Source organism: Odontesthes bonariensis, chromosome 2 (assembly GCF_027942865.1).
Source record: "Odontesthes bonariensis isolate fOdoBon6 chromosome 2, fOdoBon6.hap1, whole genome shotgun sequence".
NCBI lineage: Eukaryota > Metazoa > Chordata > Actinopteri > Atheriniformes > Atherinopsidae > Odontesthes > Odontesthes bonariensis.
In genome coordinates this window covers 24,810,666-24,837,580 of record NC_134507.1, presented here as the reverse complement: position 1 = coordinate 24,837,580, position 26,915 = coordinate 24,810,666, and the positions used below count along the sequence as shown (strand labels likewise).

At 44.7% G+C, this 26,915-nt stretch overlaps 2 protein-coding genes across 8 annotated transcripts in view; both read left to right on the top strand.

Moving 5' to 3' along the window:
• The window catches only part of ehbp1 (EH domain binding protein 1), a 145,498-nt gene extending 135,035 nt beyond the window's left edge, over positions 1–10,463 (top strand). For all 7 annotated transcript variants that reach the window (XM_075480445.1, XM_075480444.1, XM_075480448.1 and 4 more), the window contains 4 exons: positions 1,671–1,770; positions 2,570–2,643; positions 8,974–9,088; positions 9,484–10,463. In XM_075480445.1, coding sequence (XP_075336560.1) covers positions 1,671–1,770; positions 2,570–2,643; positions 8,974–9,088; positions 9,484–9,574 — 380 coding nt within the window. In that variant the 3' untranslated portion in view covers positions 9,575–10,463. The remainder of the gene's footprint in view (positions 1–1,670; positions 1,771–2,569; positions 2,644–8,973; positions 9,089–9,483) is intronic.
• A 3,213-nt stretch (positions 10,464–13,676) lies between these two features.
• otx1 (orthodenticle homeobox 1) lies at positions 13,677–19,789 on the top strand. Its single transcript, XM_075485208.1, has 4 exons — positions 13,677–13,996; positions 15,940–16,129; positions 16,466–16,617; positions 17,932–19,789. The coding sequence occupies exons 2-4, from the start codon at positions 16,033–16,035 to the stop codon at positions 18,679–18,681; spliced, it is 999 nt and encodes a 332-aa protein (XP_075341323.1). The 5' UTR covers positions 13,677–13,996; positions 15,940–16,032; the 3' UTR covers positions 18,682–19,789.
• The last annotated feature ends 7,126 nt before the right edge of the window (positions 19,790–26,915 follow it).

Sequence of the window (26,915 nt, the reverse complement as noted above, 5' to 3'; positions counted from 1 at the left end):
TCAGGTGGCTTCTGGAGGTCGGAGTTTAGCTCTGTAAAGGTTGAATGAAGGAAGGATGCTGAGCAGCTGTCTCTCCCTTTCTCCTTCCTTTTACCCTTCCTTTACCTCCTTTTGTCCCCCCTCGTCTCCTTTCTCCTATCTTCCCTCTGACCTCCCTGCCTTCCTCCTCCATCCTTTCATGAATTGCGGCTGGCTGGTAGCTGCTGGCTGGCTAACGGTGGGGGATATAGCTTTATAATCCCCCCTCGTCTTCCAACCCGCCTCGCCACAATGTCACAGGAGCTTAATATTTGCCATTATTATTTGCTTGTTTTATTTGACTTCGAGGCAGCACAATGACCTGTCAGCACAGGCTTTATCCCCCCTCTGAGTGTCGTCCATTTCAAAGTTGACTACAGTAATCCACGAGCCCCCGATTCTGCTAAATCCCGCCGCTTCCTTTCATTTGCTCGTTCTCCTTTCCTCTCGCCCCCCCTCCTTCTCCTCTCGCCGCCTCCTAAATGAAATTACATACATCTGCCAGCTCAGAGTATCACAAACGTGCACACACTCGTACAAACCCCTTTTGTCATCAGTGACGCGCCGCCGCAGCACCTCCACAGCTGTGTGTGGATGTGATTGAAAATACTTTCACATTTATTTATTGGCCGTCATCGTATTCGAGGTTTTGTCTTGAATGTGGCACAAAATCATCTTTACTTTGAGTCCTTAAAAGAGAAACTAAGGTCTTAATTCTTTTATGATGCCCGTTGTGCTTTTCCAGCTGTTGAATAAAGGAGGAAAAACACTGAAAGATAATAACATCAGCCCTGAAATCATCCCTCATCTCGTGTTTTCACCCGTTTCTTCTCTTCACGGACGTACCGAGGGTCCGATTAACTGACCTCAATGCTCACGGGCCGATCCGACTCCTGTTTATTCATGCACGAAACATCCAAGTCGTAGTTTGAATTAGGATTAAATTTTATTTAAGTGTCTAAATCATGAGATTTAAAAGTGAACACCAAATGGAATCTATTTTTGGGTTGAATCGGGATATAAACACAAAAGAAGGAGCAGTTTTACCTCCGTTTTCCAACCTTATCACCAGGAGGCTTTAACAAGAAGGCTTTGGGATGTGGGAGGATCCACAGGTGCTGATCCTCTAACATGTTTCGGATCATTTTGTTATTTATGTTTTTCTTTTTTTTTATAGTTTAGTGGCCAAAAGATGCCCGTTGGGAGTCAAAGTGCAGGTCAGACACAAAGTGCAGGACATCTATTGGATGTGTATCAGCTTGTAAGTTACAGAGCTGTAGCCTCAGGCTGGTAAAGCCGACATTAGCCATGCATCTGAGCCTTGCTAGCTGTGTGTGTGCTGAGCAGGTATTACGCTGTTATTTTGAAGGCCCGCTGAGTGATTGGTGGGATATGTATTGCCCTACAGTGAGAGGCTTCACTCTGTAAAGGCGCTCGACAATAATCGGCGAGTTAATCCCGCCCCGGTTGAAGCCGTATTGACGTTGTGGAGACGCGGTGTGAAGTATGTGAGTGTTTGCACAGGGAACACGGACGAGTTACATAAACATCAGGTGGACGTGCTGACTCTGCAGCAGCCGGGAGATTCGTGGGCTCTCTTTCATTTTTAACCGTGTGATGTCACTGAAGTCTTGTTTGTGTCACTTTTCCAGGCAACAACAAGGAGGAGGAGGAGGCCATGATGCAGGAGTGGTTCATGCTGGTCAACAAGAAGAACGCCCTCATCAGGAGGCAGAACCAGCTCTCTCTGCTGTACGTGCACCTTTTTATTTCACTGAATTACAGCAGCCTTTAACGTCTGTGAACACCTGCTTTCCTTCATTAAGACGCGCTGAAAACGTCAGCGTTCAAACTCGTTGAATCCACACGTGGCCGGCGTGTACTTAACACCACATTCAGCCCCCCTCTGTCTATTGATTTACATGTGGAAGGGATATGAAATCAATAGAAACGCGGCGATCGCGACTCTATCTGCGGTCCCTCTTTGTATGCGGCCGGTTGCGACAGGTGGAGGCGCACACTCGCACTGGCACGCCCGCCCTTTTCTCCATTCGTCGGGATTTCAAAGCGTGCGAGTGGAGGAGAGATTGAAGTATTCATAATCACATTATATCGTGGGAAAGGGGAGGCTTTTAAAGTGGCCAATTGACAGAAGGGCTGATTATTAGCCCTTTCTGTTCCCTCTTTGTGGGGGTGAGGAGAAAAGGTGCCTGTGAAGGACAAATTCTATTAGGGACCGAATTAGCTCATTTTTTAATATGGCTGAAAGAGGAAAGAATTCAATTTGTACCGCATACACACTCGTCCACGGATACACATTTTCACCTTCTCTCGGATTGCCGTTTCTGACCCAGGGCTGTGTGAGCGCTCTATGAGTATCAGTTATGTGCAGTAGATTAATGTGAAGCAGGAGAAGGTCCAGGCGAGTGGCCGAATCGATGTTTATTGCAGGTTTCTTTAAGTACTTAATGATTTAGTCATTAACATATTGATGAACTTTGTTCTGTGCGTGTCTGACTGTGTGTGTGTGTTTTTCTCTAACTTGCCACAGGGAGAAAGAGCACGATCTGGAGAGACGATTCGAACTGCTGAACAGAGAGCTGAGAGCCATGCTGGCCATCGAGGGTAAGACACACACATATGTTACGGTAAAATGTATGAAAAACCTCATTCTGTGTCTGTTAGCGGTTTGAAAACACAACCGTCCTTTTGCGTGTTGCATTATTCAGGAGCCACGAGAGACTAAAGGGAGTTTAAGTTGGAATAAAGTGATAAATCACTCTTCTTCTGTACAGCTGTTGGTAGCTGATCAGCCTTCTTTGAGGGCCGGAAGCAGGATGATTTGAATTCTGCGTCCTCTTCTTGATGAGGATTAAGATGCGAGCTTTCCAGGGATTTGACTCCCTGATACTTGATCAATGCTATCTGTTTCTCAGCCGGACCCGACTGGCCGCAGCCTGATTTAAAATCCGGCCACAGCTGCATTCAGAGTTGGTTTGTGTGGTGGAGAGACGGCGGTTTTTATTATTGAAAGCTTGTTAGCGACACCGCGGCCAGAAAAACAGCCATTGTGTCGTATCAAAGTTGTCGGAGGGCCAGGGAAGTTTAATCCCCTTCGACTGCGTCCTCTTTGGCAAAATGAACCTTTTGCCAATCAATGCTAATTGATTTTGCTATTCGACATTGACCACCGCCGCCTCCTTCCCACAAACCCTCCTTCTCCTCCCAGCCTTCGGACCGCCATTGTAATTTCACCGGGCAACTGATAAGCTACCAGGTCCATAATAAATCAATTGTAATTAGCAAGAAAAGAGGTGGGCCGAGCAGAGGGGGAGGGGGGTATCAAAGCTGGGGCAACTCTGCCTGCGTCCAGGTTGATTTCCCTTCTCTCTCTTCTTCATTTATTCCTGCAAAGTCTTGAACTTTTCTGGCTCGTGTTGCTGTTTAAAGTGTGGCTGTGAGTCCCTGTGAGTGCACACTTCTGTGCACATCAGATAGGTGTGAGAGCAGAGATAGTGTGCGAGTGGAGGTGGAGAGGTGGTGTGTGTCGTGTCACCGCCGTCCTCTCCGCCTTCATGTGGACTTGTTGGATTTGCAGCTGACTAACTTATCAGTCGGCCTTATTTTCCTCCCTAAGGGAGCCACTTAACATTCACAGGCTCTGCCTTTCTGCAGCAGCCACAGATGGTTCTGAGCGCCGGGATCTGTCTGTCTCTGTGTGTCTGCGTCTCACAGGTGTGTTCATGTGTCCACCTGTACGCCGGCTCTTTTCTGCCAGTGTGTGTGCAGCTCCTATTTGGTGCTTGGGCAGGTCTATTGAGCGATGGTCGGGAGTGCGAGTAATTGCTGATTTGGTTGGTCAGTCAATGACACAGACAGACAGAGATGAGAGAAGAAAACACACGTCTGTGAGATACAACTGCACACACACACACACACACACCCTGCTGAGAAGAATATACACCTGCAGACAAGCGAGCACACCTCCCCATCTGTCCCCTCCTTCCAGCTCTCTGAATGACACAAAGTCTGTTTGGATAAAAATAGAAAAAAACAAATCAATCTTGAGAGTGATCTCTTTGTTTATGGAAGGTTTTTACTGGCCGCCGCCGTCTGCGTTAAAGCTCCAAACAGGAAGTAATAAAGACAAACACGCGCCTCGTGTTCAGAGCTGCACCTTTAATCTAATCCTGATGTCAGTGCGGACATCACGGCTCATTCTCTCTTTTCACAGCGTTTACGGTCACGTGACTTTACAGAGAGCAGCGAGGAACAGGTGGAGGTGATGGTGAACAGAAAGAACCTCTGTGGTACGGCGGGATTTTCGAGCTATCAGACGTAGAACAGAGAGAGTTAAAGTTGGTACATCAAACAGATGGCGTCCAAATCACATGACCAATTATTTAAGATGAGGTGGCAGCGAGACGCCGCCTCCATGATGCTCCGTTTCAACTTGTGTTGAAACTATAAACCGAATTAAAACCAGACTTGTGATAAATAATTAATTTTCCTGAACGTTGAAGCTCTCGCTGTGGTTGTTTTGTTGTGATTTTAGACCCAATGTGTTAATACGGTTGCGTCAAAATGTAAAAATAACTGTAAAGACGCCAAACGAGGCAAAGTTTTAAAGGTAAAATCAAAAGTAGTTAAAGAACGTCAGATTATAGCCTGTAATCAAAGCCTCGACCCCAGAGGGTTCAAACAAATCATCTAAAGTTTTCTTTTCTGATTATACAAACTGTCTCAAATGTCCCCGTGTAAGCAAAAAATTTATTTTTATTTTCTTATTTATTCTATTTAACTTTACTATTGAAGAAACAAGTGTTCAGTCATGTAGACTTGTATTTTTATTTAATTTAGTTGGATTTCTAGTTGTTCGACGTCAGTAATTTGTTTGGATTTTCTTAGATAACCAAGTCGTGATTTCATTTATTTTCCCCTAAATCGTGCCAACCTGCTCATATCAGGTAAAATCCACTTGGAAGCTGATACTGTGACAAAATATAAAGTTTGTTGGTAAACCACCATTTTAGCGCCACATAAGATGAGATAAACATGTAAAAGCTGCAGAAGACAGTCACCGGTGGAAATATTCAGTATTTTTTCTGAAGAAAAATGAGGCGAAAAGCACGAGTTTGGAAATAAAATTAAGATCAATCCGACTATCAGAGAGCAAATAATGTAAGAATGTAAGTCATGACTCGTGGAAGCGAACATGTGATGTCATTTTCTAACAGGCGGGTTCAAATATCCGTGGACGGGCGGAGACTTTGAGGCCGGCGTGGATGTGAGCGCACTCACTGATGGCCGCCTCCTCGAAGCGTCTTGGTGTAATGCCAGGCGGGAAAATGCCATCTGTATGCCACGCTCTCATCTCCCTGCCACAGAATTGATCCACTATGCCCTCTTTATCTGCTTACAGATTCACACCTGTGCACGCGCACACACACCCAGCTGCGTCTTGGCTCACTTCAAGCGGCGGTTTCGTGTGCGTTTGTGTGTGCGTGTTTTAAAGTGGACGCCCTCTCGCCTTCTAAAAGGGATTTATGCATAGTCGGGTCTCCGAGTTTTTTCCTGTTACGGTTTGATATGATAAGCTTTTTTATATGTTTAAAATCAATATGTAATCCTATGCAGGAGCTTATCCCTACACACACACACGCACACACACACACGTCATTTGTAAATCTATTTGGGCTTTGTAACACATCGGGGCGGTGCGCCACAGACCCTGATTGATTAGGTGCACTGTGCAATCCTATCACATGGGCAACTTTTGATGATGTCGCCGACTCTTTCAGGGGGGCGAGTTGACTGGAACCGACGATAACAAGGATTCAGGAAACGAGCGTCCCACGCAGAGGAGACGATTCTGCTGATTTTCAGGCTAAAAGTGGGTCTTTACAACATGTAAAATCTCCTCCTGCATCTTTGCAGTGAAGCCAACGTGACGCTACAGGCTGCTTTTATCTTTTTGTTCACGTTCACGTCTCACTTTCTGAACGCTCTGACCACTTGTTCTTCTTCTGTAAAGTTGGAACCGAGTTTCCGACACTTTAATCGCTCATTAAGAGCTGCGGTGAAACCGAACTTTCCTTCCTGAACATCAACGATTCTTGTGGGTCGAGAACGTGAGTTTAGTTACGTTTTCAGATGCTTTCTCTGAGAATTTGAAGTTGAATATCCCCTAAAAACCGTCCTCAGATTCACAGAAAAAGTGTTTGAAGTCGATCTTTTTTTGTTTTAAACTCCCATAAATGACATAACCAGGTGAAATGACTGTTTATTACAGTCATGTGACTTCTTTATTCACTCTGAACCAGTTCAGTTCAGGGTTCGATGTTTAGCTCAAACTGAATTTTACACATTATTTAAGATAACCTTTCAAACAGGAAGCAGTTTGGATGGAAACGTTGGCTCTTAATTCCTTTTAAACCGAGGATCTGATCACCAAACATTTGTCTCGAACGCACAAACGTTTTGGATGTGACAGGATTGGCTATCTGCCGTTTTCCCGTCCTGTCCTGTCGGCTTTCTTCTTCTCTGGTGACACTTTTTGTCTCTTGATTCCACTTGGACTCCGGCCAAAACCAGCTTTCGGGGGCCTTTTTGCAGAAGAACAAGAGGCAGAGAGGGCAGAGCGCAGAGGAGGGGTAAAAAACAAAGGAACGGTGGGGAGCGCGTTTATATTTTGGCGTTTTAAAGGTGTCGGCGTCTCGGCTCGTGACGCCGTGGATCAGATCCTCTAACGCGACGCTGTCGAACAGAAAACGAGGCGTGCAGCTGCACGCCGGACGCTGTCGCCGTGGCTTCGGACCACTTTGCTCCCTTGAATAAATTTCGCCTCGGAGAGCGCGGGCCGGGGGGGGTCACGGGGATTTGAACCGGCGCATTCTTGTGCGCCTTGTGCAGACTCACATGGTTACCGCTGGTGTGCACTGCGAGCTTTATCTGAATGTGAGTTGAACACACTCCTGTGAGTCTTTAACCTCTCTCTGCCTCTCTCACTGATTGAAGGGGCGGGGCCTGTGTGTTGGGGGGGGGGGGGGGGGGGGGGGGCTGTGAGTGGCTGCAGGGTGTTTTGTTTGTTCCTGCGTCTCTGGTTACCCAGCCTGCCCCGCTCTGGTGTTGCCTGGTCACGTCTCTCATCGGCTCTTTTTATTGTTTACCTTCCTAATGAGGGGGGCGGGACTCTCCAACATGTGATTGACAGCACACCCCCACCCGCTCCACCCTCACCTCGTCTCCTCCCCCGATCCACCAGGACTCTGGCTTTTTGGCTGAGAGGTGCTCTGACGGAGGAATTTTTTTCTTTTTAATACCTCTCTGTGTTTTGGGGGCTTTTTTTTCTCCCTCTCGTGCGCCGGCGTGGTGAAAGCGGAGACTGTGGGAGCGTCACGTCAGACGTGGACGTGCACATTCCTGCCTCACAATTATCTAAACATGATGACTCACATGATGACTCATCCACTTTTTAAAAAACGCTAAATTATCACTTGTTTAAAAACACACACAGAAAAAAGAAAAAAGGAAACGCGGACGGCGTTTCAGGAGCAGGTCCGGACAGATTTCAAGTGTTTGTCGACTCCCGCACAAAACCAGGAGAGGGCAAATATGCCTCTCCGAGAGGGGAGAAGAGAACAAGGGGGTGAGAGAAGGACGTAGAGAGCCAAATATTGGGACTGTGTTCATTTCGCTCTGTGGTTGACTTCAAAGGGACGAGCGGGGCCAATGAAGAGAGCGCAGACCTTTCAGGACAAACACACTGCGCCCAGCGTGACACACACACACACACACACACACACACACACACACGGGCTGACTGCTGCAATTTGACTCAATGAGGAGGAGGGGGGGGGGTGTATTTATTTTTAATAAAGCCACACTTATTTTGGGACTGACATTTTACAACATTCCTTTTATTCTCCAATCAATAGCCGGTTAAATATTGATAAACGGGCGAAGTTGCCTACGCGCCACAGAAGTTGCGCGCGGCTCAGCTGTGTTTGAATTCTCACCAGGATGAAGCTGCTTTTTTTTTCTTTTTTTTTAAATGAAACGAAGGGCGGTGGGTGAGGTGTGGGGGTGTGGGGGGGGCACGTTGTCACACTGAGCCGAGGAGAAGCTGGAGATTTCCTGCCCTCCTTAAGCTGTGAGACGGCAGAATAAATCTGCTCACCGAGGAGTTTCTGCTGTTTATCCGAACGTGTTTCTGTCATCGTAACAAAGTTGGATCCGATTGAAACTACGAGCGGCGCACGTTCTTCTGTCCGCGTGATGGAAGAGACGCCGGATTGTTGTTTGAATTGTGCAGAAATGTCGTGTGTTTGAGTTCTGGGGGGCCGAGGGAGGGAGGAGCGCCGCGCTGCTGTTGGCTGAACGTGGAGCCGAGGGCGCCAGGCGGATATTTGAGCCCCAGGGGGAGCGAGTGCTCTCCTGTGGGCAGCCCCCCTCCTCTAGGGGGAGGCTGAGGGGATTTGGATCAGGGTCCCACCTGGACCCTGTGGGGCCCTGTGGGGCCCCTTCCTGGAAAGACCCTGGAGAACTGAGACAGGCGTTCACCTGCGTGTTTGTTTGTTTATTTAGCTGAAGGTGACACTCGGGTCTGAATTCATTTAAAAGTTCCATTTTTCTGTATAAAAAAATCTCTCTTTTCTCTAATTCAACTTAAATAAAAAACAATAAACTCCAGAGAAGCAGCATCTTCCTTTGGGAACGTGACCACAAAGCATTAACATGACAATATGCTTCAAGTGTGTTTGCTCAGGACGCTGCATCACCACTCCATGCATGCAGCTGCTTTGGTCTCCATCTTGTTTTCAGTCCTTTAAGTTTGTTCAGATCGTTCCGTTTTAGACGGAGAGACGCTTTGTTCAGAGGCACCAACGCAAATCAAAACTTTTCCTTCAGCGTCTCTGTAAAAATAAAACATTTTTTCCCCTGCTGTTTGTGCAGACTGGCAGAAAACCGAGGCCCAGAAGAGACGGGAGCAGCTGCTGCTGGATGAGCTGGTCATACTGGTCAACAAGCGGGACGCGCTGGTCAGGGACCTGGACGCCCAGGAGAAGCAGTAAGTCGCCACAGAGCACATCAAAGTCAGATAGAAACAAGGTCGAATAGGAAAACACACTGGAGCGGGATGGGGTCCCGACCCTCCTCGGTGAGTTTGCGGGGCGTCTGCGGCCTGATTTTTCCTGAAATTCTCCAGAAACGGCAGCGAGGGGCCGCAGCGTTCCAGCCGCTCACCTGCGGGGGCGGGATCCCGTCCAGATTGGCGGCATCGCCCGCCAACGGGGCGCCGGGCGGGTGAAAGGTTAGAGCTCGGCCCCTGGCACGAAGCCACTCCACAGGTGCCGCGGCAGCCGTCGCCACGGCAGCCGTCGTCGTGGCACCAACACCGTTACCTGCGTCTGTCGCCCCTCCACCCTTCAACACATCTGACCTTTTGACGTTTTCCGTCCGCAGGGCCGAGGAGGAGGACGAGCACCTGGAGAGGACGCTGGAGCAGAACAAAGGCAAGATGGCCAAGAAAGAGGAGAAGTGTGTCCTTCAGTGATCGTCAGAAAACACAACCAACAAATGTAGCCGATAACGAAATGTATCATCGACATTATTCAGATTTTTATTGATATTATTATTTGATAGTTTGCTTTTAGACCTTTCTATCAGTTATTCATATCCAGATGTTAACCAGAGGCTCCAACTTTATACCGACGCCGACCCACTTACGACTTTTTTCGACTTTATTGAGAAACGGTACCTGCGTGTGATATGGAAACTCCACCTGTCAGACTGGGTGGTGTTTGTTTGTGATGAGCCTCCTCCATCTGAGAGGTACAGCACAACTGGGTCTTAAAGGGGGGGTTTACCCCCCTTTTTTTTTTTGTCTTTTTCTTCATCGTGTTGAGATTATGACGAGTTTTTGTCTTCAAAAGAAAAATAAAGACTTAACATCGGTCTTTTAAAGCTACTCCGTTACTTGACTGAAACCTTTCGGTGATTTTTACCTGTAAAATATCTTTAACTGCATCACTGTTCAGAAATCTTTCCTATTGCTTTTTTTAACGTGTCGGCCCGACAGCAGTTTACCAAAAGATGGTGTTAAAGTAACAAAAAAGAAGACGCACTGTTGTCCCCTCGCTGCTCTGCTCTGACCTGTAGCCTCCAGAATCCTCCCCCATCTGTCAGAAACAACACAAATGTTTATTATTTATTGCCGTTCGTCCCACAGGACGCTCGTATCGTCACATTTCGTTTAGCTCAACGACTTTTTAGTTTCTATTTATTGTATTTGGAAAAAGGAGGAAAAAGCTTCCATGTGCATCCCTTAGAGCTCCACATCTGGTGCAGCTGTCGTTTAAGTGTGAACATTTATCTGATTATTTATTCCAGTGTCAATAACCCACGTCTTCAGTAATAAAGTCTTTATGATTTCATACTCCAGAGGCAGCTGGTGTGTTGTTTCATTTTAGATATTTAAAGCGTCCTGCTGCAGATGTTGTTATTTAGCTGTTTAATGTTTAAAGTGCTTCTCTTGTTATTTTCTGTGGGTTTCTTCTTCGTGGGCTGTCAGGTTTACCAACACGATCCGACCCCAGCTTCTGATTTTTCTTGTCTTTTTGATAGAAATGTAAAGTTAGGCGTTTGGCCGCAGCGCTGCACAGAAGTGGCCCCTATCAGTTCCTCCCAGCGTTTAGCGACGCTTATTATTCGGCGCTCTGTTCAATTCCCACGCGACTCGTGCGTGTTTAGAAATTAAAATATTTTTTCCTTCTTTCTTTTTTGTTTGAGGTCTGCGCCGAGCAGGTTCCTCTGAGGAAGATTAGAGAAATCACTTTGTACGGAGCAGATGTTTCCTCTCTCCGGGCCGCTCCTGTTAGGGTGGAGGAGTTGGAGGTGGAGGTGGGGGGGCGAGGCGGAGAGGCACCGGGACACTCATTCATTTTTTAGGTCTTTTTAAAAATATTTCACGCTCTTTAATGAGCCTTTAAGTTGCAGTAATTCTCTGACTGATGTCAAAGTGAGATGAATTGTGAGAAAACGCGCTGCGGCTGAACCCTTCGCTCCTTCCCCACAGGCAGCCTCTCGTCCCCGATTAATGCGGCAAAATCGGTTGTGACAGCAGACGTCCTCCCCGGACTTTCTAATACTTTGAAATGAATTTGCTGATTCCTTTCTTCTCTGCTTGGGACCGACTGTACGCGCCGCCACGCACGTTACGTCCCCCGAGGCGCTTTGTTTTCAGTTTAAAGCAGCAACACGGTGACCTTAAATATCCCGGTTAGACTCGGCTGCTTTATTTTGTCCAAACTGAAACTTTTCCCTCCTAAATGTATGAGAAAGTTAAACCTGTAAAAAACTTGCTCCAAGGCCAAATTTAAATTTAAATCAAATATTTTCGAGACATTTTCATTCTGCGTGTTTTTTATTTTAAAGAATAAACGCGGAATTAAAAAGCCCGTCTTACCCCTGCTGCATCTCTCTGGGTAATAAAGTTCTAGTTGAAGCGGAATGGGTGAAAAAAAAAAAATCAAAAATAAAACCCATCTGGAGTCTGGTCCCTTTTCCCGGTGAATGATAGCAACGCTGCGGCTCGGCTCGGCTCGGCTCGGCGCTGCTGTGTAGCTGAGGATCCTTCAGCTGAATGGATTATCTCCTGAGCTTTGATGTCTCTTGGCCTCACCTCACAGGTGCTGCGCGCCGCTCGGCCTCTGCCTCTGCCGCCGACCACAGAGCCGCAGCTGAGGGAGCTCCTGCGCCTCCGTTTTATGCATCATGGTTTTAATAAGCACCGACAACATCCCCGCAGATCCCCGCTTCCAATCCTGCCGGCTGGAGGGACAAAAACTTTTCCCCCTCCTCTCCTCGCCGCCTAATCCCAGGCTTTACCAGCTCAGCATTAAGAAAATTCAACTGCAATTTGGGATTAGACAAAATACTCTTATTACAAAAGGTTGGTGCAACTTGATAACTTGATACTTGTTCAGGGGTTTATCTCGATGTCTCATGTCGAAAGAGGAGAGGGGGAAAAAAAAGCCAAGAAATGTCAGAATAACTCGTCTCTTTTGTGTTGTGAGGGCCATATTTGTTGAATGGCCTTTTTGCATAATTTAACGGGAGCCTATGTGAGTGAGTGCGTGCGTGCGTGTGTGTGTGCTTGTGAACAAGAGGGGTGGTGGTATTTGGGTCTTTGCTCGGAGAATGAAAAATAAAAATCAAAGAAAATGAGCGTAAAAGTGTTTGATCCCCTCAAAAAAAAACAAAAAACACTTTAGATGCCTTTTAGATTTAGATTTTGGCCTGTGAGTGAGTGAGTGTGTGTGTGTGCGTGCGTGTAAAAACACGGAGAGACGTCATTCCTGTGCGGAGAGGTGCGTTGAGGTGCTTCCACTGACTCCCCAACAGGCAGCATCACTGCAGGCCTCCAACATTTCTCTGAGTTTCTCTCGTCGGTGACTTTAAGTCCCACCGGCCTCCACTTCTCCACCCCTCCTCCTCATACACAAACACACGCACGCTCACAAAAAAAAAAAATGTAATTTCCATGCTCGCGCCCTCTCAGAACATCAGCTCGCTTTCAGCTCGGACCTCATTTACAGAAGTTTTTTTCTTTTTTTTGAAGAGATCCACAAAGAGAAGCGGAGTGTTTCTGAGCCGCATCCCCGCGAACCCTCACCGCCACCCGGGCACAAAACACAGGAAAACGCGCGGTTTGTTTGGAGTGTGATTGCTTTAGAATAAGAAAACACATTAAAAACATCAACATGCTGCAGGATTTGATTCAGTGACCGCAGCTTCTGGTGCGGATTTTTCTTTTTCTTTTTCCTCCGCAGTGAGTTGGAGGTCTTTCCCTATTACACTTTACGTCAACCATCCTCAAATGTAATTCTAAATGGGGATTAAACCTCATTAATATTCATGAGATGTGTGTGTGTGCGTGTTGGTGTGTGTGTGGAGCGAGGGAAAGAAAGAGGAGGAGGGGGGTATCACAATAAAAAAAATCTAACTGGATAAATTTAACTTTTCTTCTCCTGTTTTTATGCCTCACTTCGCTTTTTGGGGGAAAACAAAAAGCATTAAAGGAGTAAAACGGAGATGAAATAAAGAGCTGCTGATACTTTGCGGCCTTTCAGCAAAATGTGCGGAAACTAAAGCGTGTTTTAAGCATCGAAAGAACGACTTTTCGCAGTTTCCCCATGCCTTCCTTTTTTCCTCTTGAACCCACATCACAGCTTGTAAAATTCAGGACAATCAGGAGAAAAGGGCAGAGTTTTTAAATTGAAAACAAGTCCGCGTGCTTCGTTTTATTCAAATAGTTGCCAATACAGATGCTCCTTTGGCGTCTTCTTCTACATTTAGTTTATTCCTGTGCGCACTTTGGCGCAGGCCCGCGCCCTCTGAGCCGTCCCTCCTGCAGGCCTGTGACCCGTTTCCATCTTTTTAAAACCGCACCGTGTTTCCTCTGGTCTCGGGACCGAGAGGAGGAGGAGGAGGGGTGGGAGGGTCCGTCAGTGGGAGTGGGCGCTCCCCCGGCTGCCTCTGCGCGCCTATAGGCCGCCCGCGCCGTCCGTCAGCCCGCCGACGCGCCGCGATTGGCCGCGGGAGGCGGATCCGCAGGTGATCCTCCGCTCATAGAGGCGCGGGGCGGAGAGAAGGTGATCAATCCTCCATCCGTCTCCATTAGAAATCACCTTAACAGTCTGACAGACAACGACAAGCCCCCTGAAAGCAAATGAGTTTGATTTGTTTGGCTGTAAAAACGCCCGGAACCGCAGCGAGGACGCGGTGACGCCCGTGAGCTGCTGACCTGCCCGCGACTTTCTCCGTGATGCTGCCCGGTCCGCGCGCGGTTGTTTGTTTTTAATCAAATCTGCAGCTGCTGCTCGAGTCTTTTTGCCCTGCGGACTTCCTACTGCTGGATAATTTTACTCGCCTATTGTGGTCCGAGGGTTCGGGAGCAGGGAAGGAGAAACACAAGGTAAAGTTTCCTCTGTTTTCCTTCACACATTTCACTCCGAATCTCTTGGTTTTGTGCGCGTTTTTCCCTCCAAACTGCGGTCACTAAAAAAAAAAAAAGTGACTTTTCTAAACTCTTCCTTCGTGCGCCTGATTTCAATTTGCACGTTTGTGTGTGAAATTTTTTAGCGGAGATATCAATTAATCGGCACCGCGGAGGAGTTCGGCTTGAAACGAATAAATTGAGCCAACTTCCTCCAAAGTAGATAATTTTCATATTTCTATTCCAATTCACCCCTGCGAGTTTTTTTATTGAGAGCAATTGGCCGTTAAAGCGTTTGAACCACTTAGTAGATAATTGGAGAGGCGTGTTTTGGTTTTTGTTAATTTATTTTGCTGATAAGAGCCCTTCTGAAACGCTCTCTCCCCGGAGGTCTAATCTAAATTCTAATTGAGTTCATTTGCACCGAGATCTCGCCTTTTCACTCCGGCCCGGCAGAGCTGGAAACGCGCTTTAAAGAAGCCGCTGGAATACACGTTGGGTCGGTTTGGGGTTTGTTTCGGTCAGTTAGGAGCTCATTGTTAAAAAAAAATAATCTCACTAATTCAATTCTCGTTCTTCACACTTTTCAGGGCCGCGTGTTTTTTGGGGGGTTTAGATCCTTCCGCACTGAGGACCAAAAAATCCCCTTTTTCACGATCAGCTGCGGTTGTTTTTGAGTTTAATGTTAGTCAGAGTATTTATTAAGCTGGTAATTTATCTCTTTATTCAGAGTAGAGAATGTGTTTATAAATTAAATGATGCACAAATTGTTTGATAATAGATGCAAATGTCCAGTGGCTTCAAATTAACGAGGCAAATTGTCGATAACGTTGCAAAAATAAACCTCTTCAGACGCTTTTTTGTCTGTAAAGTGGGGGAAATTAAATAAGAGAAGCTGGATGTCCGGACAAGATGTGTCCCCGTGTTGGTGGGTTTTAATTCGGCTGGCGTCACCGTGGACCGAGGACCCGCAGGGATCCTGGTTCTGGTCAAAATACACACAAAGTGAAACGACCCGAAACAAACAGCAGCGACCGGCTACAGAAAGGCTTCAGCTGTGATTTTTATAGATTATCAAACCCCTTCCAAAATCCATCTTTTAATGTGTGTGTGTGTGTGTGTGTGTGTGTGTGTGTGTGTGAGGTGGTGCAGGCCGACACACACACACACTTACACACACATTTTGGACTCAGTGGGCTGCCGTTTTATTCTCAGAAGTTTGCTTTTATTGCACATCAATAGAAGAATAAATCTAAATATAACCTATTTAATCTGGGGTTTTAGGAGAAGATTGGAAAAGTTACAGTTTAAATCTGATTTATTTAGCTAGGTATTCCTGCAGCACTGTGCATTAAAAGTTGAGCATTTGTTATTTACTATTAAAATAGAACACATTTGTTTTTTGCTTAGATTTGACATGTTTTTACAGCTTAATTCTCTGGAAAAATGCGTAATTTTTAATACTCTGCAGATGTTTAAAACGGCATGGGCTTTTTTTAAAAAAATAAGTGATTTATTCATTTGTTTCTCCGCACAGCTGTCAGGTTTAACTCTGAGAATAAATCCCACTTTGTTGAATATTTTCCCCACTTTGCTGAGGTTTGACCCCCGTTAAAGCCTCCCTCTGCTGAGGGGGCTTTATTGTGCGTTTCTGATTATATATTCCGAGTTCAACCCGCACTAACTCGCAGTTTTATATCCCGCTGCCACTTGATAATGTTGCTTTCTTGTGATTTTTAATGCCATATGTTTGTCTTTACTGGCGGTTTGGATATATTTGCAACAAAGTGAAGATGATCTGTAAAATAATGATTTTTAATTATATAAAATCTCCAAATTAAGGCTAATCGCGGTGATAATTGTTTCCCAGATGCAAGGCTGTGTGTTAATAATATCTCCTCCCGGGTTCCGGGTCTGTGCAGTTACCTGGATCGGTCCCCTGTCCCGTCAAGCTGCAGCATCGGGGGAAACCGAACCACTGGCCTGAGCTGGGTGGAGCAGTGACCGCCTGTAGCATGATGTCCTACCTCAAACAGCCCCCCTATGGCGTCAACGGCCTGGGGCTCAGCGGCGCTGCCATGGACCTGCTGCACCCCTCCGTGGGTTACCCAGGTAGGACCCGACACGCATGCGTGACCTGGACACGAGAAAATGCACCTTTTTATTTCAAAGATTAATTCACCTGAACCCAGTTTGAAACGTATCTTAAATCTAGCCAGTCGCCGAAATAAAGAAGTGCCGAAATAAAGAAGAATAAATCTTTTTTTTTTTTTTTTTTTAAAAGATAATACATTTATTAAAGTGCAAGTTTTCCCCCTTTTTTATTGCTTTAATAAAGTTGTCTTATGCACACAGCTGAGGAGACGCATGTCGCATTATTTTCAGCGTTATTATCTCACCCTGCTCGGCGGTGTTTTCATCCGTTTTGTGCCGGTTTCTCTTCCGCAGCGACTCCCAGGAAGCAGCGGCGGGAACGGACCACCTTCACCCGCTCGCAGCTCGACGTCCTGGAGGCTCTGTTCGCCAAAACCCGGTACCCGGACATCTTCATGCGGGAGGAGGTCGCGCTGAAAATCAACCTGCCAGAGTCCAGAGTCCAGGTGAAAAACCTTTTAAAAACGCCATTTTACTCTCCTCTGACACCGTTAGCTTCAGAGCACAAAATCAGATTTACATAACAACCTTATTAACGGTCGTGTTTTAAACACACAAAGCACATTCCTCTTGCTATTTATTTTTATTCTTTTTACCTCTCCATTTTTATAAAAATAAATTAAGAAGTGTTGGCCTATTAGCCAAAAAAACAAGTTAATTTAAGGAGTTTTGGGGTTTTTACTTCGAGAACACAAATGTATTTTTTAAGACATTCAAAATTTCGACCGTTAGTGACGTCATTGCATCGGTTAACGGTTTATATCTACTAGTTAACAGGCTAATAACTATTTAAATGTCTTTTTGTCGATTATCTTCGTGTTTTTATAGTATCAGTTAATGCTACAGAAGCAATTCAGTAAATATTATAAAGGGAAGACAATGTAATTAACCAACTCATGAAGAAAATTGAGGGTATACTTGGATCATTTTAGATTTTTAGATCTACTAATTTGAGCGTCTTTTAAGACTCAGTAATGAGGCTTTAATTTGATAATCCTATCATTTTGACTGCTGTTTTTTTTTTTCATTAGTCTCTCAGAAAGTAACTGAACCCACAGTTGGACCCAGTCATGATAGAGGATTGGCTGCTGGGATTTGATTATTTCAAATGTTGTGGTAATGTCGTGTTAGCCACCTTTTGTTTGAGGTTTAGCTCAGCTCACTGGTGGATTTTGCATTCTTCAGTCACTTTATTCAATCACGTATTGATGTAAACAAGACATTTTTGGATGACTGCTTGAGAATTTTAACATTTTACTTTATGTATTTTCTTATTTTTGCTTATGAAACCCAATTGATTTGATCTTAAATTTGGTGTCTATAAAAAAAGATGCCAGGACCTTACTTCTACAAACATTTCACTGCTGTACTACAGTGTTAAAAAAAATACGACTCTTGGAAGGTACAATGGGGGGAAACCAAGGCAGGCCTTTCTCTCACAGTTTGAGTTATCTTCAGAATATGTGTGTGAAACAAAATGCCCAACACGATCCTACCCTCATGGTGCTCTAAAGTTACCCTACTGTGTGGTGAAACTCAATAGCCTGTTATCTTAGAGCCGTCTACCAGGTATGAAATTAGACCCCTGGCTGATCCGAGCCAAGGGGCCGGGGTGGAAATGAACCTTGATGGATAATAACCCTCAATTTTCCTCCATAATGTACTTCCAGCATGTCCCAGGAGTTTCTTCATTTTTTTTTATTTATTCATGAACTGCTGAGGTTGTGTACGGTTGCTAACTTTGGTGTTTTTGGTCACAGGTGTGGTTCAAGAACCGGAGGGCCAAGTGTCGCCAGCAGCAGCAGAGTGGCAGCAGTGCCAAAGCCAGGCCGCCCAAGAAGAAGTCCTCTCCAGCCCGGGAAAGCACCGGATCTGAGAGCAGTGGCCAGTTCACCCCTCCTGCCGTCTCCAGCACGGGCTCTTCCTCCTCCTCGTCCTCGTCCACCAATCACACGGGCCCTGCGGCGCTTAGCAGCACCTCTACCTCTATTAGCACCGTCTCCTCCATCTGGAGCCCCGCTATCTCCCCTGGAAACGCCCCTGCTCCAGCCGTGGCCCCGCTCCCCGAGCCGGGACCCCCGTCTAACGCTTCCTGTATGCAGCGTTCGATGTCCGGCTCCGCCGCCACTGCCACCTCCTATCCCATGTCCTACAACCAAACGCCGGGCTACGGCCAAGGCTACCCCACCCCCTCCAGCTCCTATTTCAGTGGCGTGGACTGCGGCTCCTACCTGGCACCCATGCACTCCCACCACCATCCCCACCAGCTCAGTCCCATGACGGCCTCCTCCATGTCGGGTCACCCGCACCACCACATCAGCCAGTCATCAGGGCACCACCACCACCACCACCACCACCAGGCCTATGGTGGCTCCGGCTTGGCCTTCAACTCCTCCGACTGCCTGGATTACAAAGAGCAGACTGCAGCCTCCTCGTGGAAACTCAACTTTAACGCCACAGACTGCTTGGACTACAAAGACCAGGCCTCCTGGAGGTTCCAAGTCTTGTGATCAGCCTTTTTTCTCTTTCTTTTTTTTTTTTTTTTTCTTTTTCTGGCCCTTCCCTCCCTGCTTGCCGGCTCCCTCTTTTTATTTTCCCAGATTAGCTTGTTGCTTTTTTGTTTTTGTTTGTTTTTTAAAGACAAAAGAGTTTATGAACCATAACGTAACACAATAGCAGCAGGAATGCTCAGAAATCGTACTGTTTTTGCCTTCCTCTCGTCCTCTCCGTCTCAAAAAAATGAATCGTCCAGTCCTGCGAAGCATCAGGAGCAGCTTCCTGACGACGAAGAGCGGGTTTTTAAGACGCCCCTTCTTGGAGGAGATTAACGAAACAAACCAAGTAAATTCAACCAAACTCCTTCGACCAGCAGCTCTCTGGATGGGAGGAATGTTTTCCCCTCTGGTGCACCGACAGGAACTGCCTGCAGCGCCCCTTTTACCTCCGACCCAATCAAATCCTGTACAGTTTTTATTTCTGAAATTTGTTATTTTAGGACGACAGAGATTTTTAGTCAGCTACGCCTGAGGAGCTGAAAACTGTAAATATGTATTTGGGTCAGTTACAGTGACCATGTTTTAGTTGGTGTTTTTTTTTTTTTTCCCCGAATTTGAAATTGTTTATTACTACTTTGGGAGAAAAAAAAGAAACAAAAAAAAAAGAAACAAAAAAAAAAAAGGAAACTGTATGTAAATCTTTCCAAATATTCCAAAGAGAACAAATTGGCCATAAAGTTCAGCTTTTATATACGTTGTTTTACTCGGAAAAAAAAAAGAAAAAAAAAGAAATTGTTTTGGAAATTTGAGATGTCTTTGGAAAAAAAATCTAAAATATAGATGCAGGACTATTCTGGGTGTCCTTCCAGGATCCAGATCGGATCATTCTAGCCTCTACATTTTCCAACCAGACCTCCTCTCCTGGGCTTTGTCGTGATTATTGGACATGTTTGAACCGCAGCACTTGGCTTGATATTGGAGTCAAAGCATTTTTAATCTTTTTTTTTTTTTTTTTTTTTTTTTTTTTCTTCTGGAGAGGAAATGTGGATTTATCACTCCAAAATGACAGTGAGATGTTGAATGTATCTTTAAGGCAACCGCCCTTACATACATGTTCATCCAATAAAGATCCGTTAAGTCATATTTATTTTCCACAGTGGATTCTGTCTCAGTTTGACTCCCAACAGGGAGTCGAGCTCTTATATATCTTTTTAGATGCATGCACACCAGCAAATTCCACTCAACACTGCTGTTTTCTCTCATTTGAACTAGTCACACTTTTATTTAAAGGCTTGTTTATTTTGTTTCTCTCTAATTATAGCAGGGTAAATGCAAATTGGTCCATAATTAAAACAAGCCGTGAACGCATGTAGGCCTGCATTTCCATTTTAGAGAGCAGCCGTTTAATCCTCTCCGTCTCTGCTTTAAATTGAAATACTAACATCTCTCCTTGCTTTAGGGAGGCGAAGAGTTGTTGTTTTTTTTTTTTAAGTCTCCGGCGTTAAAAATGTTGAGCCGGGAGACATTTGATTGAGGCGTAATTGAATGCAGCGCTGTAATGGCGTGATAATTACTCCTGCGCCCTGAGTTGGTTTCTTCAAAATAACCTGCAGGAATTTCACCGCCTCTGATGCGGTAATTACGTAGGTGGGGCCAGGTTAGGAGGTCAGATGTAAGTGCGTGCGTGTGTGTGTGAGTGTTTAATGCGTTTATGCTCACAGGCATAAATGAATTATAAAAGAGAGGGGAAGTTAAATAAAAATACATCGCTTCAGTTTTCGAGCTGAAACGAGCGTCCGTCAAGGCCGCAGTGAGAGCTGGGGATTCATGCCTCACTAAAACTGTGCAGACTTTTCTTTCTGTAGTATTATTCTTAAATAGAAACAACTTCTTTCGATCCATTTCTACCCATCAGTAGCTAAAGGTGGCCTTGCTCGCGCTCCCTTGTGTCAATAATTTTAATGTTTAGCTCGCTTTTATCTTTAAAAATGTCCGAAGAGACGCTCGAAACTGCGTTTTTTTTGGTCCAATAAACGGTCAAACTCCCCACAGAAAAGCCAGCGAAATTCGCCTGGGTCGTGATTAGATTAAACTATTGTGAAACAGAGAACGTTTGAATTAAATTTTTAAAAAAGGTCAACATTTTAACGAGTTAAATTAATTTTGATTTCAAATATCTGAATGAAAAGTTTAGCTTTTCAGGTGATACAACAGGCCTAAAACATACAATTATTTATAGCTCGGTGCAATTTATCTTTGTCTAATCAATCCTTTTTTTTTATTTCTGGTGAGATAACCTGGAGTTAAAATCCAAGGCAACAAGCTTTAAACCAAACAAAATATATCAATGGAATCGATCCTTTCGGCCATCAACCTGATCAGATTCTCAACCTGATCGATACAGGTCCCCCCTGCCTGTGTTTCAGCTGCAGCCGCCTCTGTGTTGTCTCTCTTTTTATGTAAATGAATTTCGCAGCAGCTGAACAAATATCTGCCAACCAGGACATTAAACATGTTTGCGCCAAGACGCGCAAACAGCGCAGCGAGTGTCCACCAACAGCGGCGGATTTGTTCGGATTTGCATCAAACAAACATTTGCAGCCAATCTTGCGCGATTGTTTGAAGAGTTTGAGGGGAGCCACAGGTCTCTCATGAGGCAGCTGCGAGAGGAGCCGCGCGAGCGTCCCCGACAAAAGAGGAGAGGTCCGTTATTAAGTGTTTCCTGCGCGCATGTGGAGCCGCAGCCGACAAGTCAGACATCCAGGAGACGTTTAAGTCACAGGTTTAATAATTGAACAGCTGCGCGGGGCAGAAAGATAGGCTAGAAATCAAAGTCGAAAACGCAAGGAAAGGGATTTAATCTGGGATAGAAGGAACAAAAAAGGGATTAAAATCCGGGGTGAGAGAAGTTGTGGCCTTCAGGGCAGAAATACCCCTGGAAATATATTTAATTCCGCTCACTGTTAGTGCGCTTTCATGTGGCTTTTTCACGCAAATAGCGCAAAAAAAAAAACCCCATTATACTACAGATGCAACGATGGCAACTTAAATAATTTCATCCCGACAAGGTTCCTTTGTTTATCGAGTATATTTGTTAACATTTCTGCTCAAAAAGAAATTTCCATCTTTTTAACTCTGATTTAGGCTAGTTTCTTCGGATGCTGGCAGTTTTATTATAGGATCAAATATAATGTTCAGAGTTAATTTGATACCAAACGAGAGAAAATTTTAAGGTTACCCCCCCCCCCCCCCAAAAAAAAAATCCACAGAAAGGCTTTCAAACATTATGATGACCAAGATTAAACACAAAATAGACTCATAAAACCTTAAAATGGATATAAAACGAAAGAATAGTAGGTTAAAAGTGGGGAAACAAGAATACAGGATTTTCTTTTGTTTTGTTTAATTATATATTTTGAAGATTTAGTTTAACCAGATGAGCCGCTCTTCCAACCTTTAAATGATCTCAAACATGAATGCTGCATATAAACAATCATCAACCCCTCACATCAAGATGGAAATTATTAAACAAAAGGAAAGGAAATGCATCTAAAAATGTGCAAAAGTATAAATTAAAATGACTTGTTTTCATCACACTTTCTCATTAAATGTCTCTCATATCGCCTCGATGTCATGTTTCATCTCAATAACCCGTTTAAAACCAAAGCAAATTATGCTGATGAGAAACACGAACTTATCTGAAATGCTACGAGTGAAGGAGTGAGGACAAAAACCCGTCTTCAGCCTCCAAAACAACTCATCTGATGATGCCATCAAGGCAAATAGTTTCTCTCTCGTCTCGAAACGCACGTTCTGAAATCAGCGCCCGAATTCTTCCAGAGCTTTGAGAGGGTGTTAGGTAGACGTGAGCCTGAGGGGGGTTTCTGAGGAGACTGATGACCGTTTCTACTTTCATCTGAGCTTTGTTAACACTCAGGATGATGATTAAAACCTAAAAAGCTTAACTAAAAAGAAGGAAAAGGAGGAAACTCCCTGTAGTTGTGTCCAAAAAGCTGCTGTTCAGGAGTGTTTTAACCTGAGCCGAGGGTCTGACGCCTTCATACTCTGTTCAATACCCGGATCGATTGCGCCACAACGGCGCCTGCTGTCAGCCGTTTGACCTCTCGGCCTCTCGGCTGCTCCGTGAAGGTGTGCGAATGTGGGTGGACTGGAAACCGTTGACATTTTGTTCACGCTATGTCCAGGAAATGAACTGGAACCACGCTGGACTGTTTTTGCATGAGTGCCTTCGATTTGTATCTGGGGGAGAGATAAAGACAGAAACCGGACTGATCCTCTGGCGTTTGGTTGTGCGAGACCTCACAGGCCTCCATAAGTCAGCGTGTGTGCGTGAAAGAGTGAAAGAGATTCGAAGGACCGGCAGATGCACTGATGGCAGCCTGCATGCTGGCACTGTTTTCTTCCATTTCCAAGCAGCACGAGGAAGAAAAAAACACACCGTCGCTTGTCTTTAATTGGCTGTCAACTGTCACCAGACTTTGGCATCCTGCTGTGCTCATAGGCTGGTATGAGCAGCGAGAGGTGATACAGAGGAGGATTAAATTTACCTGGGAGGTTAATCTGGGGTCAACTGTACAGCGACATGGGTGTAGGCCGGGCCGCGGTCTCCGGTTTCTCTGCTTTGTCAGGCCGGGCCTCAGTTTTCTCACTTCTCCTCCAGCATCTCGTCCTGCTGAAGTCTGAGCACACGACAGTAGGTTTCACTCTTAAATGCATTTTTGGTTCGCTTTATGATTCCTGAAGGAGCCACCGTCGACGTCTCGAGTCAAACTCAAAGAGGGCGGGTGCCGGTGGTTTGGATATACTGGGTGTGTAGTGGAGAAGACGACGAGTTTAGCAACCCTCTTTCTTCTGTTGGGTGGAATTACAGCAGCACACCGGCCACCTGATCCCAAAGTGTGCTGGGAGATTTGGTCACCTCTACTTATGTCAGGCAGACCGGCCACTTTGTCGGCCATATCTTGTAGCTGATTAACAGTTTCCACATGGTGAGACAGTGAAGAACCTCTAATGTGTCCCAACTCCGCTCCCGTCGCACACAGAAACATACAGATGTTCTTCACTGGATGAATAACAGTGGAAAACAAAGTCAAATGTTATTTCTACTGCACATTAAAACGGCCTCGGTTGTGTTCTACAAGTTATACCCAATTAATCAGCAACAAAACAAAGAGATTAAATAAATAAAACTGTGTTTGCATGATAAGAGCTAAAAGATGCAAAGGATTTATGTTCAACCACAGCTCGTAAAAACATAAAGGATCAGGTTCAGGCTTCTTTATTTGTTCCCATAGTTCAATGGGCGACAACGACTCATAACATACAATGAAAACAACACATAAAACAGCCCAGAAACGTGTAAAAAAAACTCCACAAATAATTACAATAAAATGATGAAGTGCTCTGAAGTGAAGGATCAGCCAATAACATCACAGAATCCTTTAGAATAACTAAGATCTTTAATCAAACCAGAATAAAACCTAATTATGGACTTTTATAGATAAATAAGTGAACAATAAACCCATGTGAATGTTCAGTTCAGTGAAAAAAGATGTTCAACCAGCTTCAGAAACATTTAAAAACATTTAACTCGTCGAATAACATTTTAGGGCAATAAGTTTTACCCACAGATCATTCTGGTGTCATTAGCTCTACTCGTGTTTTATGATCAGTGAGCTTTGTCCAATCAAATGCTAACGTGAGGATTCAAAATGACTTTTGTGCCTCAACAGAAACTATTAATCAAAGTTTAACCCTTCAGGAACAAAATGAGACACCATCTCTTCCTCCAACCAAATAAATACCGACTTTATCGGCCAGCATGATAAAAAAAAAATTGGTGCTAAACTGTTTTAAAATGTTATTCTTATGGTTTCTGACCACATTGTAACTCTGTCTGTACATTTTATCAAACAGTTTTATATATAACAGCCAGACTCTGGCCTGAGTGTTTTAAAAAGGTGTTACTAAACTCTTAAAACCAATGAAAGATATATTCAAACAAAAAAAGTTGATCTAAAAAAATAAGCCAAACAGCAGTGACAGCAGGCTTCATCCTCCTCTTATTGTAATATTTCTACACTAGCACTCCTCTATTAGAGCACTCTAATGTGTGGGTAATGTTGATGGCCAACATTCAATATGAATGTTAGCATGCATGCTAACCAGCGGCGCCTGAATGAAGCGATCCAAACTTCAGTGAGGTTCTTGAACAGTAGGGGAGTAGTTGAATGATTAGACGCTTTTCTTAAGCAGGGGAAGCCGTTCTGAGGTCACTGGAGCAGTCAAACTACTTCCTTCCTTCCCTCCTTTCCTCGTTTGACACAGCTGATGGGAAATCAGACAAGATTTAGCCGGTTTTAGAACGACTCCCTTCATATCTGACTTCAGACGACTTTAAACCTGTTCTGACGACAGCCTCGCTTCCTCGTTTCCCTCCTTGCAGATCAGCTGCGTCACATTGAGGAGGGATGGATTAGGAAGGTATTTGAGGCGTATTATCTCATCTGCAAAGGATGCAGCAGACCCTCGTCCCAACTTGTCTTCTCCCTGCAGCCCCTCCAGACTCGGGACAGCTTAATGGAGGCCTGCAGGCTTCAGCATTTTAACACCGAGACCTTCGTCTCCTTCTCACAACTGATCTCCGTCTGACGCGTTGGCCGCATTTCCTATTTTCATCTAGTTTGCTCGTCATTGACTAATTTCTCTTTGCACACAGAAGCAGGAGGCCGCGAGTGAGAAAATGATCTAAAAATCAAACCCTATTCGTGACCTTTAACCTCAGAAACCTGAAAGATAATCTCAGACGATTGGAGGGAAAACTCCCTCTCGTCTTAATGCAGATAGTAAAGAATTATCTATGATGCTGGAAAAGCTAGCAAAAGACAACTGAAGAGGTGAGTAAATCAGAAAGTATATTATATGGTCAATGTATGAGCAACGGTGTACTTTTGAGAGCCAAAGAGTCGTGCACGGTGCCCTGAAAACATGCCTGAAAAACAGGCCGTTTCTGCAGTTAAAAAAAAAATCAAAGCATTTAACATTTATGTAGTGAGTGAAACCTATATTCCATGATGGTTTTTGTGCTCAAGTTACAATTCTGAAATAATTATTTGATGAAACACTTAAAGTGGGCAATGTTCAACTAATTTACTGACTTAAAAACTAAGAAAATCTTACATTTTTTAAACATTTTTCCAGGGAATTAGATCCTTCCAGAAACTCCCAGCTGTTCTTAAATGTGTGTCTGATGGTCCTGACAAATTTGCCTATGATGTTTTAGGGATTTGTCTCGTGCAGATCAGAAACAAACCTACAAATCAAACCGCCTCCATCTCAGGGGAGACGGTATCAGTCCAATCAGGGTCATCATTAGATGCGATAAGACCTCTGCAGAAACTCTGCACAGTTGTTGCACTGAGGAGGGAAAAAAAAAAAAGCAGATAACCTGGATAATAGCAATTGCTGCAGGCTTGATTCATTTCCAAAATGTTAACAAGGCCGTTTCACAGCTCCAGCACCCCGCACAGTATGTTAATACCACTAATAAGCCTATCTCTGCAAGTCATCTCAGATGGCGAAGATTTGAGGCGGTGTTTTACAGTAAAGCTGCTGGCCACGTTTTAAATGAAGCATTTGTGATTTCACAAAGCTGACATAATTGCTTAAAGGCTAACCGAGGAGAGCATTTGGTCTCATAGTTTGTTTTGTGTATTATTGAAACACTGTTTGGGTGTAAAAAATGTGACCATGTCGGGGATCGGGGGAGATGGGGAGGACCCTCGTTCGCCTTTTAAGCAATTTTGCAGCTTTTCTTCAAGCTGTCAAGTCAAACAATCAGCAGATAATGCAGTCTTGGTTTGTAAATTATAAACGTGTCAAGAGATGCACTAAAGGCAACGACAGATGCCACTTATCTGGAGCTGCCTCTGCAGTGTGACTGTATCATCAGAGGGGAAATGTAACATTTTGATGTTTACATAAGAGAAGTATTAGTATCAGTCAGAAATGTAATTCCTTTCACCCGTCCCTCTCGCGGGGGATTGACTGCCCAAAAAACATACAATGATTTTCTTTTTTTTTTCTCAAAGCTAACAAAACAACAAGAGAAAAAAAAAAGGAGCAGAAAAGCATCCTCGCTGATCTTCTGTCCATTTCCAACATCGCTTCTTGTATATTTTTTGGTGGAAATCCTCTTAGAATGCAAAGTAAATAGATTACGATACAGT